At 34.1% G+C, this 18,630-nt stretch overlaps 1 protein-coding gene and 1 non-coding gene across 3 annotated transcripts in view; both read right to left on the bottom strand.

Annotated features, from left to right (window-relative positions):
• AP1G1 (adaptor related protein complex 1 subunit gamma 1) overlaps positions 1-18,630 on the bottom strand; it is a 63,819-nt gene that overhangs the window by 11,052 nt on the left and 34,137 nt on the right. For both annotated transcript variants that reach the window (XM_073225943.1, XM_037025252.2), the window contains 12 exons: positions 17,767-17,863; positions 16,461-16,537; positions 13,158-13,253; positions 12,567-12,647; positions 12,274-12,372; positions 9,789-9,844; positions 7,762-7,875; positions 5,284-5,424; positions 4,511-4,565; positions 1,151-1,273; positions 890-979; positions 151-278 (listed from right to left, as the gene is read on the bottom strand). In XM_073225943.1, the coding sequence (XP_073082044.1) occupies positions 151-278; positions 890-979; positions 1,151-1,273; positions 4,511-4,565; positions 5,284-5,424; positions 7,762-7,875; positions 9,789-9,844; positions 12,274-12,372; positions 12,567-12,647; positions 13,158-13,253; positions 16,461-16,537; positions 17,767-17,863 (1,157 nt within the window). The remainder of the gene's footprint in view (positions 1-150; positions 279-889; positions 980-1,150; positions 1,274-4,510; positions 4,566-5,283; positions 5,425-7,761; positions 7,876-9,788; positions 9,845-12,273; positions 12,373-12,566; positions 12,648-13,157; positions 13,254-16,460; positions 16,538-17,766; positions 17,864-18,630) is intronic.
• On the bottom strand, positions 7,418-7,503 carry LOC118973729 (small nucleolar RNA SNORD71). The gene has a single exon (XR_005063252.1). It is a non-coding gene; the product is annotated as a small nucleolar RNA SNORD71 (small nucleolar RNA).

Below are 18,630 nucleotides of genomic sequence, written 5' to 3'. Positions count from 1 at the left end.
AACAAGATTTGATGATTGTTACTGTGGAGCAATAGGTCTATGTAATCAATTTTTCCATTCTACTTTTGCCTTTGCTTGAAATTTTCCATAACGAAAAGTTTTTTAAGATCACAGAACAACACGTTGACCCTACTTTTTCTCCATACTCACTTTACGGTACAGGTGAATCGAGTAGACAGCTTCATAATGGCAGTGAGGACATAACCTCGTGTCACAGAGGTGGACATATTAGAGATTAGGACACTTTCTAAAATATCCAACACTTCATCCTCTGTTACCTGGGGAGAAAAAAAAAAAAAGACAATGTAGGATGAGTCATAAAAGTAAATATCTAAACCTGGTATCAAGTCACAGGATGCCACCAGAAAGACAATCCTACCATCATTACCAAAGCTTCTAACAGTCTGTGCTTTGCCAGGGTAACTGGCCAAGCTGGTCCATCAGCCAGAAGCACATAGGAAGGAGGTAGAAAAACGTGAGGAAATACCCGCTGGGGGCCGAGGTGCATTACAGCTTTAGGAGACTGACATAGAGGAAGAAAAGATTTATAGAGTTCAAGTGGTGCTGAATAACTTCTGAAGCCAGGCCTTTAATGAGCATATGGAAACATGGATACACGTCTCATTTCTTCTTATTAGCGAGAGGGTAAGAGAAACAATACAATTCAGTTTGATGGGATAGGGAATAGGTCCTAAAGTGGTTTTTAAATCCTATACCAGCCCAATAAACTCTTATCTCAAATATTGGCAGGTTTCCCAATATAATTCTGGCATTACTTTCTTAAAAGGTTTCAAGGCATAACCTCAACTCCTCATTAAACACCTATCTTCTTATAACAAAAAAAAAAAAACACTATTTTCCCTCCTTAACCAAGAGTGACAAGGGATACCTGAATAGGCTCTTCCTCTTCACATTGGCCAGATACGAGGAGATCTCCATATTCACCTATACACCATGCAGCTACTTGTACCAAAGGTTGCTGTCAAAAGAAAGTCACCATTTGTCAAAGATGTCAATCCTGGCAACAATTATGCAAACCACAGGTCATCTAATCATAAAGGTCAAAACTGAGGCACATCTAGAGTATTAGTAGTAAGAACACACTAGGAAAATAAAGGACATTTTTCCACCTAAAACATAAAGTTCTTACTTGAGAATAATCACCAAGAATTGCTTTGTACAAGCGCTGGACAGTATAGGCATGCATCTCCACACTATTAGTTATTAACTGGATCAAGTTGGGGACTGCATCATCACGAACATAGCTTCCTGCCTAAAAGGAAATGCAGACAGTTATCCCTAGAAACACACAGTAATGGTAAGAAATGTTAACGATTATGGTCATTGTTCAAAGAAGACTACTATAGAATGCCCTCAAAGTTGATTCCAATTCTTAGGTTTATAAGCAGCTCAAACATCAAAGTCTTATTTATTTAAATGAATATGCTTATTTTTATTCTAATTTTTATTGTTTTATGAAAAACATTAAATAAAATCTTAACCTTGATCGAAGTAAAATGTAAAGTTTTAGAATTTTAACAAATACTTTTTCTACTCATAACAGATAAGGTCTAAGGCATTAAAAATGTAAGACATAAATAAATGGGAACTTAATTACAGCCACCTCTCTTCCCACAACTCCCCAACACAGGTGTTAAAATCATACAGGCTAGCTATAGCGGTAGTCACATTAACTGGGGGATGAAGACAGGAGTGTACATGAACACTCATGTTAAATAAGAATTAAATAGCACCTTTTTTAAAGCTTGAATTTATTTAAAAGATCACACTGTCTTTTAAAAACTAGTTTATAAACACAGATCCAACCACCAGTCCCAGGAACAGGAAATATTTTGTATTTCATTAATAACACTTTTTAATTATCAACACTTGTTCCATCTCCCACACTTTTTTTTTAGCTTGGGTCTCTTTAACGTCTTCTGAACTAGCAGAATCTGACATACTATTCACAACCATAGAACAAAGTAAAGCTATTGAACCTATGAGGAAACCAAATCATGGCCTTGTCAGAGCAGGATGTTAACCAGACTACACAGAACATACAAACAGGGAAACCTGTGTCTAGTATCAGTCCACCCTGGTCCACCTCCCGTTTCTGGACAGAACAGCAGACCTGATTTGTAAGACCGAGACTAGGCCCAACCATGTGTATTTTGGAAAGGGAAAGGAAAAAGTTAAAGACAAAAAGAAAAAAAATCCCAGGTAATTGGGATACCCACTACTGTTAAATAATATAAAGACAGAGAAGTTTGGGAAAATGGTCAAAAAAAGAAAGGTAAGAAGCTAAAAAGCAGGTAATTTGTGATAGTAATTAGGTATTTGTATTCTTCCCTAATGGGAGAAAGCAGTGTTTTAAATAACAGAAAACATCAACATGATCTAAGAGACATTTATAGAATAAATACACATTATTCTCAAGCTCAGACCAAACACATTCACCAAGATAGACCACATTCTAAGCCACAAAAAAATTCTTTTAAAGAATAGGAATCATACAGATTTTAACTTGAAATCAGTAACACAAAGATAGCTGAGAAGTCCCAATATATTTGGAGATTAAACAACACGCTACTAAATAACACAAGGGTCAAAGAAAACATCAGGAAAATTATAGGCCAATACCTCTCATGAACATAAATGCAAAAATCCTTTAAAAAATTAGCAAATAAAATGCAACAATGTATAAAAAGAATTATACAACATAACCATGTGAGATTTATTACAGATATGGAAGGCTGGTTTAATGTCCAAAAATCAATTAATGTAATCCAGCACCTCAATAGGCTAAAGAAGAAATGTCATTAAGATCTTAAGAGATCGTAAGAGATCGTAAAACAGTTGAAAAAATGAAGAGTAGGAGCATTTAAAAACAAAAAGGTTTCATTTTGATAACCATTTTTCTTCAGGAGCTCTTAATTTTTCCCTTCTTTTGAACTTCACAAAAAAAAGCATTCTGATTCATGTATTTTGTTAGGATATAATATCCCCATTTCTAAGTACATTTATTAAGTTTTGACCTACAAAATTAATTCATTGTAGGTAAACTAGAAAACCAGTATGTCACAGAAGAATTCCACAGCAACACTTACACACAATCGCAATTTTAATGGTATCATTCCCTCCTACAGATATTTCATAGTTTACTTAACAAATGCCCATTTCGAGATGTCTAGTTGTTTCCATTTTTCCCCTATTATAAACAAGATTGGGATGAATACCTTTGTATATATATTTTTGGACACCTGTCCTTTTACATTTTCAAGAGAAAGTCCTAAAAACAGAATTAATGAATTAAAAAGTATAAATAAACTCTTTTGCTACATGGTACCAAACTGTACTCTGGAAAGATGGTGCCATTTTATACCCACATAAAACGAAGAGTACTGCCTATTTCTCTATTTTCTAAAAATGCTAGGAATTAGATTAAAAAGTATGACAAGTGAAAAATGATACCTCACTTTAAATTTTCTTTTTTACTAGTAAGGGTATTTTTAATTTCATTGTTAACTAGCCATTTCTTTCTTCTTTTGTGAACTGCCTGTTCAAATGTCATTTTTTCCATTAGAGTGTTTGGTTTTTCCTATTAATTGTAAATTATTTACAGATTAAAAATGTTTGGAGAGGAAGATATTTAATTTCTCATTTCAAATAATACATTAAAAATCAATTTATAGTATATTTAAAAAAATGTTAATATGCTGCCATATGTTATAATGTTTTTCCTCTGGTTGTCATCTGTAAACTTTTAAACTTTGCATATTTTTTCCTTTTGTTATATAAATTTTAATTTTTATTGTGGTCAAGTTTTTGAATGTTTTTCTTTATGGTATTTACTTCTGGTGACAGTAACTAGACATAGTTATGTTTTCTTTATATCTCACTACACTGTCATTTTTACTCTAAAGTCTCTAATCCCTGTCAATCAACTGCATGATGAGCAGAGAAGTTCCAAAACTGTGGAAACTGTCAAAGAAAGAATTTCTCATAAAACCATAATTTTAAATCCAGATTAATTTAGTCATTCAAAACCCTCTGATGGCTTTCTATCATATTAAAACAAAAATCCAGACTCCTGTGAAGTCCTATATAATCCAACCCCTGCCTCAACCCCACCATTCTCTGCCTCTCTCACTCTACTGGCTTCACTTACCCTCCTGCACTTCAAACAGGCCAAGCTTACTCCTGCTACTGAAGGGCTTTGCAACATGTGCTGTTTCCTCTGATTAGTATATTCTTCCCCCAAATCATCACAAGGTTCCTCATTTCACCAGGTTCTCTATTCAAAGATTACCTCTTCTGATGAATGAAACAAAGACTCATCCTCCTCTGCCATAACTATAGTCCCTTGTGCTGCTTTAGTGTTTCTTAGTGTTTTTTAGTGTTTCATATTTTTTTCTCTGCTGGACAGGGGAGTACATTATTTCCCCAAGCATTTCCTCATTAATCAGCACATCCAGCTTAGTAAATGTTGATTAAAAAAACTACTTACCGTTGTCAGAACCCGCATAATTGTGTCTATATGCCACCGTTTGGAAGGTGCATACCTGAGAAAATAATGGCAACAGGTGAAACAGTTGGAATCTATAAACTATACTGTGCTCAGTGGCTTTTCTGAGTCCTGTCCTACAGTCTTTTTTGGGTTCACTGGTTAAGTGATTAAAGTTGGACACATTTCACCTTCAAATCTGGCAGTGATCCCCATTTCAAAGGGCGATGAAATGGTACACAGTCAAACTTAGATGTTTCACATAATGTTGCAATAGGAATTGCTGAGCTGAGAAATGGGACTCTGTCTCCAGTTTTTTAAAAATAAATCATGAAGTCAGGGCAGGAGAGGATAGAGAACGAAAAAGAAAAGGGACTACTCCCAGACCCAGGCAACACTAGGACTAGGACCTTGTTCTCTTAAATTCACAGTGGAAAGAAGAGAAATAACCATACTACCAAAATCTTGAGGTACTTCTTCCTAAAATTTTTATACAGAATCACAGTGCAGATGCTATAACTTTTTCTACTCTCTTCATAAAAAGGGCATCATAGATGTTAAAGAACAGATACAGATTTATAAAAGTGGGAATTTTTTTGGTCTTAGCATACTTAAATGCTGGCTAGAATAGCCTTCTCAAAGCTCATTTCTAATTGGGAGCCTGAAATAAACTTTACATGTTTTAAACATGTTTATAACATTTTCCCCATGTTTTAAAGATGCTTTCAAAAAATTCTAAGCATCTTTTAATGATAAATGTAAAAATTAAATCTTACTTTTCTGCAGCAAGAAAGATTCCAGATGCACAGTCTGCTTTAAATTCTGGCTCACATGAATCCAGAAAATAAAGTAACTCCTTCATCATGCCTCGGATATTATTCCCATTTACCAGGGCAAAACTCAATTCCATTGCACGCCTTGTAGGGGGGAAAAAACAGTTATGATATTTATAGTGGGAATGAAACAAAGACCAAGGTATGTTGTCTCTGAACACCAAACATGGTGGATGTATTGATGTCCTTGCATGATCTTGTGATTCCCAATCTTTACACACAACATAGCCCAAACTATCAAAGTTAGTTTTAATATTCTGAATCTTTATTCGACACTTTTCTTCAAAAATCCCGAAGAGATACACTACTAGTGATCACAAGTGCAGTTTAGGTTCATCTGAAGCTGAAATTTACAATACTTAAGAGGCAATAAAAACATTATCTCTGCAATATTCCTTAAAAATGTGGTGAAGTCACCATACAACCCCCTTTTATTATATCCCCTCTGTCCAAAGATGATGTGACATAGTTTATATCTAAGGGTATATAGAAAATTAGAATAAAAACAAACCTTGAGGGCATTATGCTAAGTGAAATAAGTCAGACAGAGAAAGACAGATAGCTGTATGATTCCACTTATATGTGGAAGCTAAAAAAGTGGAACACACAGACACAGAGACTTGAATGGTGGCTACCAGGTTCTGGGCAGGGGAGGATGGGCAGATATTGGTCGAAGAGTATAAACTTCCAGCTATAAGATTAATAAGTTCTGGGGATCATCATGATGACTAACTATAATTAATAATAATGTATTATATACATAAAAGCTGCTGAGAGTAAATCTTAAATACCGTCACCACAAAAAAGACATGGTAATTATGTTATATGATGTAGGTGTTAACTAACACTATGATGGTAATCATTTTGTAATATATATGTATATTCAATCAATGTGCATATACCTTAAACTTACACAATGTTTTATATCAACTATGTTTCAAAAAAGCTGGAAAAAAATACTGAAGGAGAGAATGAACAAAGAGGAAAAAAGGACATGTGTTACGAGGGCGAATAAGAATTTCTATAACTGCCTATCAAATTTGGCAACCAAGGGAAAATGGAAACATTTTACATATACAGTTATAAGGCTACTATATTCATTTTTTTCATATTTGGTATGACAAAATAATTTCAAACATGGTATACAAACTGACTTTCAAAAATACCAATAAACAGAAAATACTTTCATCTTAGCTGATCTACAAGGAACAAAAATTCAATCCTTATGGAAATACAGTAATAGATCACTATATATATAGCTTAAGTACTTTAGACACACTGATCCAGTGAATCCTGCCCAACTCTGAAGTGGGTACTCTTGTAACCACATTTTATATATGGGAAACCACTGAGGCACAGAAAGGCTGAATAGCTAGACAAAGCTTATTAAGAGCAGAGCCAGGATATGAAATGAGGATCTGGATCCTGAGTCTGTGCTCCTATTGTTATACAGCCCATGAAAGAGACACAGGATTTACTGTTGAAATGTAAAGCCCAGTAACAAGCTATAGAAACAACACAAAGGGAGACAGAGGGTCTGATTTCTATTTCCAGGACTACCCCACAGAAAGAGTGAGGTTTCGTAGAGTAAGTCATCTGATTCCTTTGGGACTGTTAATCTGTTAATTGGGGCTAGAAGTGCCTAGTCTCTCTCACTGGCTTGCTCTGAGAGCCCACTGACAGGGTGCTTGTAAGTCCTTTCTTTGCAAAGCATTATATAAAAGTTGTCATTACTGAGTTTAGGTCTTAACTTTAGATTGCCCAAGCACTTAGCACCTGCTCTCTGCAAGTACAAGGAACTAGTTATCAGTAAATATTTGTTAAGTGAATGGTTTCAGAGATCATTTCAAATCTACTTTGTTCTGGATTCGCATACAGAACCAAAAGTTCACTGAGATCAACTATAACTATAACTGTAGGTTTTACAAACATCTACAGTTCTTCTAAGAGGAGAATTAGTAGAGCAATTCCATTGAGGGAAAAAAGTGCTATCTGCTGCCTAACAGTCATTCCTAGATGTATTATTCTAAGAAACATGCCACCTCTAGTATCTTAGGGCATAAGTACTGTGAGAAAACGTGTGCTGTCAGCAATCTGAGTTTCAGCATTGTGATAAAACACTTAGCCGATGGATCACTCTGTATTTACATCCTCCAACACACAGAGCACAGTACCTCTGTAAAGTAAATGTTTGCCCAGCTTATCTGTACCTGTTTTATTTATCCATGAAAGGACAACTTCAGTGTAAACTTAAGTATTTCTTATTGGCCCCCTTTATTGCCCTAAACTTCTCCCTGCCAATCCTTTGCAAAAAGGGATTTACTGTGAAAACAATGACTAAATATCAATGTTCTCACTCTCAAAACTCTTACCAAGTTATCGGGGGGTGGGGGGAACAGAGAACCATCAATAATCTGTTACCGTTTTATTGAGACATCCAAATCTTTCAGACAGTCCACAATCGTGCTTCTGTGCCTCTGTACTGCATTATGATCAGTCTGCACAGTCTTCAATAAAGATGTCAAAGCTACGTATCTGGATGAAACAAAGTTGCAGAAGAACAAATTGAAAATGTAAACTTCAGGATAGTTCTCTGCCTAAATGACAAAGAAGATGAATGACTAAAGGAAATCATACTTTAAAAATATTTAAAAGACAAGACAGAGTTGATGGGTATAATGGTAACTTTTTTTTATTACGGTATCATTGATATACACTCTTATGAAGGTTTCACAAGAAAACAATGTGGTTACTACATTCACTATAATGGTAACATTTTAAAAGCATAAAGGACAGTACAAAGTGGTGGCAACCAGGAGAAGCCTTGGATTTAAATTTGCATTCATGGCTAAATCCATTAAAATTTTTCAAAGTGATCAATTCAATTCATTCAAACTTTTCCAAATAAAACAACAAAATAAGCATATAGTATGCCTTTTCAGGCTGAGTTAGCTAAAAAGCGCAAGAGGAAGTGATTTCAATTTACCATTTCTATTTTCTCTGCTTTTATTTGATTCTGGCACCAAACTGCCTCTACAAAAATGAGCTTAAGATCTAATTATTTACAGTGGGTATGTAAATTGGTGCAACCACTATGGAAAACAATTAAAAATAGAAATACTATATGACCCAGTAATTCCACTTGGAAGTATCTACCCAAAGAAAACAAAAGCACTAGTTCAAAGAGATACATACACTCCTATGTTTACTGCAGCATTATTTACAAAGGCCAAGATATGGAAGCAACATAAGTACCCATTGATAGGTGAATGGATAAAGAAGATGTAGGACATATATACAATGGAATATTGCTCAGCCATAAAAAAAGACCGCTGTCATTTGCAACAACGCGGACGGCTCTAGAGGGTATTATTAATAAATGAAATAAGTAAGACAGAGAAAGACAAATTCTGTATGATTTCACTTATATGTGGGATCTAAAAAAATATAACAAATGAACAAACAAAAAAACAGAAATAGACTCATTAAATATAGAGAACAAACTGGTAGTTCCCAAAGGGGTGTCAAGCTGGGGGAGAGGCAAAATAGGTGTAGGGGATAAAGAGGAATTAAAAAATAAGTATGTTATGTGGATGAAAAGTATAGCATAGGGCATACGGTCAGTAATTTGGAAGTATCTTTGTATGGTGACAGACGGCAACTACACTTATTGTGGTGAGCATGTAATTCATATGTATGTAATTGTCAAATAACTATGTTGTATACCTGTATTATTTTTTTTTTAATCTAAATATTTAAAAACTCTTTTGGAGATAATAGTTCAGAGTACCACAGTGATTATTTCCACATTTTTTTTCACGCTTTTCATCATGATAAAAAAAGAAAATTTTCTCTTAGTTAAAAGAAAAAAAGGGCAAGCAGGATATACTACAAAAACAACAAAATAAAAGATAATACTGATAAATTCATCTACTTTAAAAAACTAGCTACAGTTCACAAACACATTCCAGGTTGTGACCTAAAAATGTTACATTTTTCTTAATTTAGAGAAGGGGTCAGCAAAATGCAGCCTACCTGCAAAAAATAGTCTTCTGCTATCCAATTTTACAAACCAATTTTTATTGGAACACAGTCACACTCATTCTTTACATGGTTTATGAATAGTTTCACACCAGGGGACAAGAGTTGAGTAGCTGCCACAGAGACCCTAAAGCCCAGAGAACCTAAAATATTGACCATCTGGTACTTTATAGAAAAAGTCTGCTGACTCCTGATGCTGACAGTATAAATAGGATCAAAAATTAAATCATAAGGCTAATCCTCAAATTCTTTACAAAACACTAGTTTTAAGACCAGACTAAAAACAAAAATTCTGAGTTGCAGTTCTAGATATGTTCACTTGATACGTGTGTGATCTTGGGCAAAGTCAATCTTGGAAACACTGAGTTTATAATACCAGGATACAAAGTATTTTTCAGTTGACTTACCTAATATTCTTGTCATTGTTCAATAAGAAACGACCCAGAATATTTATGGCTAGGACCTAAATAGAAATAGCATGGGTTAAAAATCTAGGAAAATTAATTATTTATATTAAGTATCACTCCCTGCCTCTGATGGATGTAAACTATTTAAAGGTGATAGTTGTGGTAACTGTTAGTTATAGATGATGGCAAAAAAAAATCAGAAGGCAACTCTTAAAATCAGATCCTATTTCAGTAATAATTGCTGGAAGATTGTGTTTTAAAGTTTTTATATTGTTAGAGGAAGAATAATACTGGTATAGCTTTACTGGAGGGAAATTTGGCAGTAACTAAAAATTTAAAATAAAAATATATCCTCTACTTCAGCAATTCCACTTCTAGGAATTCATCTCACAAACATACTTGTACATATACACAAAAACCTACTGCAACACTACCTATAATAACAAATGACAGGAGACATCCTAAGGTTCATTAATAGCAAATCTGCTAAGCACACTGTGGCATATCTGGTGGAATTATTACGCAACCATTAAAAAGAATGAATTCTGACACATGCTACAACATGGATGAACCTTGAAGACATCATGTTAGTGAAATAAGCCAGGTACAAAAAGGACAGTACTGTATGATTCCATTTGTATCATGTACCTAAAACAGTCAAATTCAGAGTTAGAAAGTAGAACAATGGCTGTCAGGGATTAAGGGTATAGAGAGTTACTGTTTAATGGGTATATAGTTTCAGTTTGGCAAGACAAAAAAGTCATGAAGATAAATAGTAGTGTTGGCTGCACAACAAAGTGAATGTACTTAATGTCACTGAACTACAGACTTAAAAATAGTTAAAATGGCATGTTTTATGTTATGTATATTCTACCACAGTGTTTTTTTTATGGGAATGGTCTCTATATATGAATATGGACTACCTCCAAGATAATGTTAGGTAAAAAAATGTTAGACGAGGGACCATATATATGTTACCATTTTGTCTGAAAGGTGGAGAGAGAAGAACTAACCTAAGTTACTTTGGTTATTTGGATCCTGGAGTGTTAAGTACAGAAAGAACTGTACACAAGTACTATACATATTTAGAAAATGTGTTTCTTACAAGGCTATGAACTAGCAATTGTAATATTAATAATAAATGACTGAAAGAATAAATTCATGAGGGAGAATTTTCCTTAGAGAAAAATTCCAATTATTTAATGAGGGAAATAGGAAAGTATCATTAGAACATCACCCCCATAACTGCTGCAAACAAGGTCCTTGGATGGATACTAACATGAGTATGCAAAAGTCTGAGGAGAATAGAATATTGCATAACCTCAAAGTGTCTCCCCCAAAACATTTTTAATTACAAAGGAAAAAATAATAACTTCAGAGTAGAATTAGAACAGATACCACCTGAACTAAGTGATCAAGGTTATTATCACCAGCAATGAGATAAACAACATGTACTTCCTGATATAATACTGAGAAGGACACATCACTTCTGTTACAGTCTTACCAAAAAAGCATAGCCTCAATCTAATTTTGAGAAAATACCAGACAGAGTCAAATTGAAGGACATTCTACAAAGTAACTGATCAGTACTTTTCAAAAGTGTCAAAGTCATGAAAAACAAGGAGACAGAGGGCTATTAGAGATCAGAGAAGACTAAGGAGACATGACAATTAAATGTAATGTGGGATCAAAGATTGCCTCCTGCAAGAGAAAATGGACGTTAGTAGAAAAACTGGTGAAATCTGAATAAGTCTGTAAGTTAGTTAGTGGTATGATATCAATATTAATGTCTCAGATTTCATAAATACATTATAGTCATGCAAGAAAGATGTTAGTTAATATTTGGAGAAGCTGAGTGAAGGACATATGGGAACTCAACTATTTTTGCAACTGTTCTGTAAGTCTAAAATTACTTCAGATAAAGTTTTTAAAAGTGGGAAGAGAAGAAATACCCTTTTACAGGCACATTTAAATATGGATAAAAAATCTGAAAAAATACATTAGAAAATGGTAACCATTATTTCCCACTAGAAGAACTGAGTCTAGATGTTAAAGCTACAGGCAGGTATTGTCTCTTCTGCATGCCTTTTGTACTGTGTGAATTTTTTTTTTTACTTTATGTGTTTATTTCTTAAATTACAAAAAAATGAAAGAAAAGTAAATTAACTCAAATATGATGTTTTATCTTGTTTGAAGTGATGAGTACAACTCAAATCATGGCTCTAGGAAAAGCTTATTCTGAAATGTTTCCTTCACTCAACAATATATATACCTACCTATACCTAAGATCTTCCAAATTTTACTATGATTACTATTAAGCCTTCAATGAAGGAAATGATACTTCAGATAACCAAAAACAGCATTATACATTCTGCACCATTCTTTCCTACGGTAATTTCCAAATGGAATTCATTTCCAAAATACTGAAGTCCATGTCAATTCTTCCAAATGAAATGTTTAGGGAGAAGAAAAGATTAAGACTTACTCGCAATCCACTCTCTGACTTAATATCCATGATAGTTAAAACCGTTTCATAAAGAATAGCATTTCCTACATTTTTACTAGTCTCTGTATTAGTGGCAACCTGAAAAGACACAGAGGACAATACATAAGTGATAAAACAATCCTTCCAAAAATATCCAGAGGTAACAAGAGGCATTTTGTGATTGACTATAGTTACCAATGAGGAACACAAAAATCATTCCACATAGCCATACTTATTCTACTCTCTGCTATACTAAATGTATATTTAATGTAATGCAGGTTTGGTCTACTCACCTGTGCTAATATATCATTCATAGCTTCACTTGAGTCATCATCATTTCGTCCTAGAATTCTTAATAACCGCAAAATTCGTACCTAACGTGCAAAACATGGTGTCAAAAAATTATGTCTGGCACAAAAGACCTTCACTTGATATGAAATTCAAATAACTTAAGTTTTAGATCCCAGTAGAAATGGTCAAAATTCAAACAGAAGAATTTTTTAAATTATCTTTAGAAAAATCATATATGCTTCTATGTCTTAATGAATTTATTAGACAACCCACACTTCACCACTCCACATCTAAAGGATACCACCACCTGCAGTTATATTATATTGGTGAGTCAAGTCTCTATGTAGTACATAATCTTTACTATTATAACTATAATTTTAGTCTATTAATCTAATATGGAATTATGTCACTATCCATTTATTAATGTAGTTAGTTCCAAGTAACTACTGGAACTATTAGTATCAGTATCAATTACTATTAGTTATTATCAATTAACCACCACATTTCTACCCAACAAAAACTTAAAAGGAGGGAAATAAGTTATTCCCAAGATATTAGTTCATGTATCATTTATCTGAAACTTTCAACCTCACCTGCAAAAAGGGGTCACTGATACCAGAAACATCATGTTCTGGTGAATATCCGGACATGATGAGGTTCTTTAGAATACGAACTAATTGGGGCACAAGCTGCAGGGAAGAAAGATGCATCACCAAACAGTGAATATCAAAAAATTTCTCATGAGCAGGTAATCTGGCTTAGAAAAAGGGTACAAGGGACTGAGTCCAAGCAAATTCTACTGATACTATATACTGTATATTGTTTTATTTGATAAATATAACTTAGGAGTATTTAGGCCATGAACTCCGGAAGGATTGTATATTTGAAGTGCATTAAAAACAAACTAGACTTTTTACTCCAGAGTTATATATGCAAAGATACTAAAAATAACAGTTTATATTAAAAATAAAACCCCAGAAAGCCTATGGGAACCAAGTAAAATAGACACCTATGGGGCATATTGCATTTCTACTTCTATAGAACTTCACATACCTACATGGCACAAACATGTTCAGTCTTTATCCATTCAAACATTTGCATATAAAATGTTATCACACCCAAAATACTAGTGATCTTATTAAAATTACAGTTATAAAACATATTACCTCAAATAGAGAAAGAAATCCTCTCCTCTTAAAATAGAGCTAGTTGTATATCCTTTTCCAACTAACAACAGTAAATACAAAAGCCCCCAACATTAACCAAGTGGCAAAGACACATGAAAAATTGTATTATCTTTCACCTGAAGAAAATACCAAGCCATGAATTAATTTCCTCTCCCTATTCTTAAATTATATGACACAATTTTCAGTAAAATTTAAGTTCAGCACTTAATTATACAAATTGATCTGTTGCCTGTTTTCTTGCCTTATCTTACTGATGAAACTCTACATTCTTTATGGTCAGAATTCCCTACTTTTCCTTCCTTTACTTTGTCCATTAGATCAAAACACATAATAGAGGCAATTTTACTGCCAAGCTAATCTTAAAGATGCTTTCAATACTGAACTTAAGATGCTTTAAATATTATCATTCATTTCATTCTGCTGATCAATTCGCTTAATGCTAAAACCCTATCCCAAAATGTTTGTTACACTAGGAACTTCCCCGTCTCCAACTAAAAATTCAATTTAGCTATACAAACAACTCTAATCACCTAAAATTAAGAAGTGTACAAAGTGAACTGAATCACATCTCTTTTGGAGGCAATCAGAATAGCCTCAACTTTGCGGCAAACTCAATTACTTTTTTCTCATTACATTTGGACTCTGTCACCTCTCTACTCCCCAACTCTGAAAGGGGTTCAAAATTCAAATAAAAGCCAAGTTATGATCAAGGTATGTACTCAAAACTTCACAATATTAAGGCCACTTCTAAATATAAGAGAACATAATCTGCATGAATTTAAATAAATTGGCCATAACAATTCCAAATTATGTGATTCATCCATCACCTAAGCAAAAATCTAATTTAGACATCTCCAAGATTAAAACAAATCTAAGCTATGGAGACCTACAAATTCTTAACAAAATTCTCACTAAATCTGTCAACTATAGGCAGATTTATATGAGATAAGAGTAATATAATTTTATAAACTGCTTTAAAATGTAATAAAACAGGGTTCATCTAGTTACTAAGCTCTGCACAAAAAGCAGCTCAATTTTCATACTTGCCAATGGGTTACTCTTCTGAGCTATACATTTCCCTAATTATTTTTAGATCTGATTTATTTCTTGGAGAAGTACTTTTTCCATGGGCTACTAAACTCAGAAATTGTTTTATTCACTGCCAAGAAACTAACACACCACATAAGATCACCCTAGGACAAAAAGCACAAATATCTAAGTGTTCAGTGTATAAATTCTTGGAACCCAGCTTTATTTTTCAGACAAAAAATGCAAGTTACTAAAGCTGATGACCAGACAGACAAATAAGATGACGAAGGGAAAGGCTGCAGCCATGAAAATCAGTTGATGCCCACCCACTCTCCCTCAAAATCCTTTTAATATTCCAAAACTTTAGGCAAGATTAAGTGCAGGTAAGGGGGAAATAAAAGCTGTATGTCTGCACTGAAAGCTCAGAAGTACATATGGAGATTTTTAAAATATGAGGTTATCCATATATGGCTCTGAAACATCTACTTCAAAAAGAAGCAGTGCTTTTTGTGTGAAGGCTCCAAACCTATCTGGTATTTCCATCACCAAAGCCACTAGGAAACTGCTCAAAGTTTCTCAAGTGACGATAAAGAAGAGGCAGAGAAGGAGGCTTGCAATTCAGGAGAGGCTGCAACTGAAATCCAAGGCTGACTTTGGAGTCAGGAGTTTAAGTGACACGACAAAAACTAGACTAAGGAGTTAGCCAAAAATGCTAGAACAAATAACTCATAGTATTAAGCACAGCTTCAGCATTAGTATATTTTTAAAAGCCACACTTGTGGATGGATACACAAAAGCTACTAAGGACCTAATGCCAACATGCACCATCTAAAAGAGGGTTAATTCTTACCTTTTCATTCTAACATACAGCAGGATTCCAAACAGACAACAGGAACAAAACATACAAAGCAAGCATTAGGGACAGATATGGGCCTCATACTATGTTACAATAATTTAATCAAGACATAAACACCTAAGAAAAAAAAAGGCCAAAAAAAAAAAACTTCTATTAGAGCCTTATTAGATCTAAATTATGGAGTAAGCCCCATTTATGGGGTGATCAGCCCCTTATAAAATAAATTAAATGCATCTAACTACCCAAAGAACAGTCTTTCCCTGAGTCCTCCTTACTACTGCTTTCTAAAAATAAGTGGAGAAAACAAAAATTTCCACTTTTGAATGCTGTGAGGGAGGGAGAGGGGAAGGGACTTAAGAAAGCTAGACTTCCAGCACCGGAGTCACCAGCTTAAAATGAACCTCAGGGAACCCTGTTTTAGGTAAAAGTAATGTCAAATTACAGTTTGCAGTTTTCACCTTAAAAAAAAAGAAAATGAAATTAGCTGCCTTAAAAACACACACACATACAATTCCTGTTTGTAATCTGACCTCAGGTTACATGTCCTGACTTCAATGTGAAAACAGCAGATAGAGCACATGAGAGACTGCTGTGCCTGCCAACAGTGAGAGAAGACTTCTGTTACGAAATGGGAACTGTGTACTACTGCCTGTTCTTATATGCCTAACGCTGGCTTCCAGCACTACCCCACAGCAGGGCTGCCTAAGTCCTGTATTCAGTTCCATAGCTTCCTTTCAAAAGAAAATTTGTGAGAAAATCATGTACTTTTCAGGAAAAATATTTTTTCAAACAAGAAAGGCTTAAGCATACAGAATGTTACATACCTTTCTGAAATGTGCAAGCATGTCTGGGCTTCGCTCACACATTTCTGTGAGGAGGACTACAGATGTGTGAAGGACACCTGTAAGAAAAGAGCAAATGAAAACTAAAACTGAGGCTGTACTATTCAACCTCACAGAATAAGGCTTTGAGTTCTGAAGGTCAATTCCAAAAGGATAGTGACTACTTTTGGTTTTTATTCTCCCAAAGAATCTAAGCACTAAGATGAATACAAAGGAGGTATTTAATAGATGCCTGATGATTTAATACTGGTCAAGTAAGGCAAATCAAAATGTTTATTTAATTACGTGACCAAAACAACTGCTAAAAAATGACAACCAATACAGGTGTCTCTCCATCTGAGAGATATAAAGGCAAAGATAGAGGCTTATATCATTGTCATATAAACTAGGTATCATGCTCCATACTAAATAAGTTCTTAGTTGAGTTCTGATAGACATTATAAGAAGTAAAAATCTTCCTACGACTTTAGACAATATAACAAGCAAAAATCTTAATAAGATTTTTAATTTCCAGATATCATGTATCAAAACTCCAAGGTAACTGTGGATGACAAAGTGAATTTGCTTGTTTCAGAGTGAGTGAAAAGAATCTCAACAACAGTTTTGACTAAATAATAAATAAGTACCCTGAAGTTTCTTTCATTTGTTCAACAAGTGTATTTTGAGCCTTTTGGGCACAGGACTGAACTAACCAAATTAAATATACCTTACAATTTTTTCTCTTAACACTTAGGACACATGAATTTTCTTGACTCAGACCTTGTTTGACTGACTTCAAAGTAAGAATAAAATGTTTGGGAAAGAACAGCTACATTCCATTTAATTCCTCTCATGTTTTATGTAAACATATTCTGAGTACCCATTACAAACTCCTGCTATAAGTAACCTAAGAGGATCTCACTAATCTTATACTCCTACCACAAGGTAACAAAGAAATAACTTTTTATTCTATTATAAAATAGCCAAGAAATCTAAGTGTTTTACACATGAACATAGGTTATTTGTACATTACACTGAATATTAGCAACTTAAGCAGTACTTTTAATATACTAAAAGAGGCCCAGAGATTTAAAAAAAAACAAGTTTAGTTGCAGGAATCAATCTCTAATTACAAAAACAGGATATAAGAGTAGAAGAGGGACTAGACCCATCAGCCCTTCCTGGAAAATTGTCTTAGCACAGTAGAAAGGCAACTTCACTACATTGAGATAGAAGCCAACGCTGCCTGAAGCCTTTTCTCTTTCCCATTCTCCCTCAGTACTTCACGAGTGCATCCAAATCAAATTACCATGGTTCTTTTCATTCAATAAATTTTTTGTTGCTGGTAAAAACATCTCCATAAGCTCAGGAACCTTCCTGATGACATGAACAGCACACAGTGCTGCCTATAAGAAAAATACAAAGGACAAAATAATTATTTTTATTCAGTCAGGGCAATCAATCTTATAAAAAAGCAACAAAAACTTTACCTACTAGTTCACCTACTAGAAAAATAAGAAGGAAGTCTGATATCAAATTTTTATTAGCTGGTTAGGACTTCCCAATTTATATTAATGTATTGAGTGAGAATCTGTCCCTTTTTCATATATTGCTAAGTGGACAAAAACCTCCTAGACTAGACCGTGGTTAACATGAATTCATGAGACAAGTTAAATGTAACTTATGTGGAGTTTAGCAAAGTAAAAAATAAAGACTCCCGTCTGTGATAATCCTTCTTCTAAGATGACCAAAAGGTTTTATAAAAACATCATGCAATAAAGATCTATGCAGCAGATGCTTTACTTTTTTACTTTTAATAATACCTATACCTTCTCCAACTCACTCTCTGCTGTCATCAAGAAAATCATTTGAAAGATACTTAGCAAAGCAAGTCTCTAATGAAGAAAAGATGGTCTTAGTTTGCTCACTGATGAAAAAGGAACATTCAATCACTGATTTTGGCTACCCATCCAAAGTAACCACAACTACTATTTGTAGGGAGTTAAAAAACATAAAAGTTTAGATACATTAGCAAGAAAAGATTCAGCTAATTCTTCCCATGCTATATTTAAAGAAAAAAAAATTTTCCCCTAATCTGCATGAATGTTTTACTGTACTTTCTGAACAAGAGCAACCCACACATTCCTGAAGAGAAGGACTGGTTTTGTTTCAC

This window comes from Manis javanica, chromosome 17 (genome assembly GCF_040802235.1).
Source record: "Manis javanica isolate MJ-LG chromosome 17, MJ_LKY, whole genome shotgun sequence".
NCBI classification, from domain to species: Eukaryota; Metazoa; Chordata; class Mammalia; order Pholidota; family Manidae; genus Manis; species Manis javanica.
The sequence above is the reverse complement of the archived record's forward strand: the minus strand, read 5'-3'. Positions and strand labels throughout refer to the sequence as shown.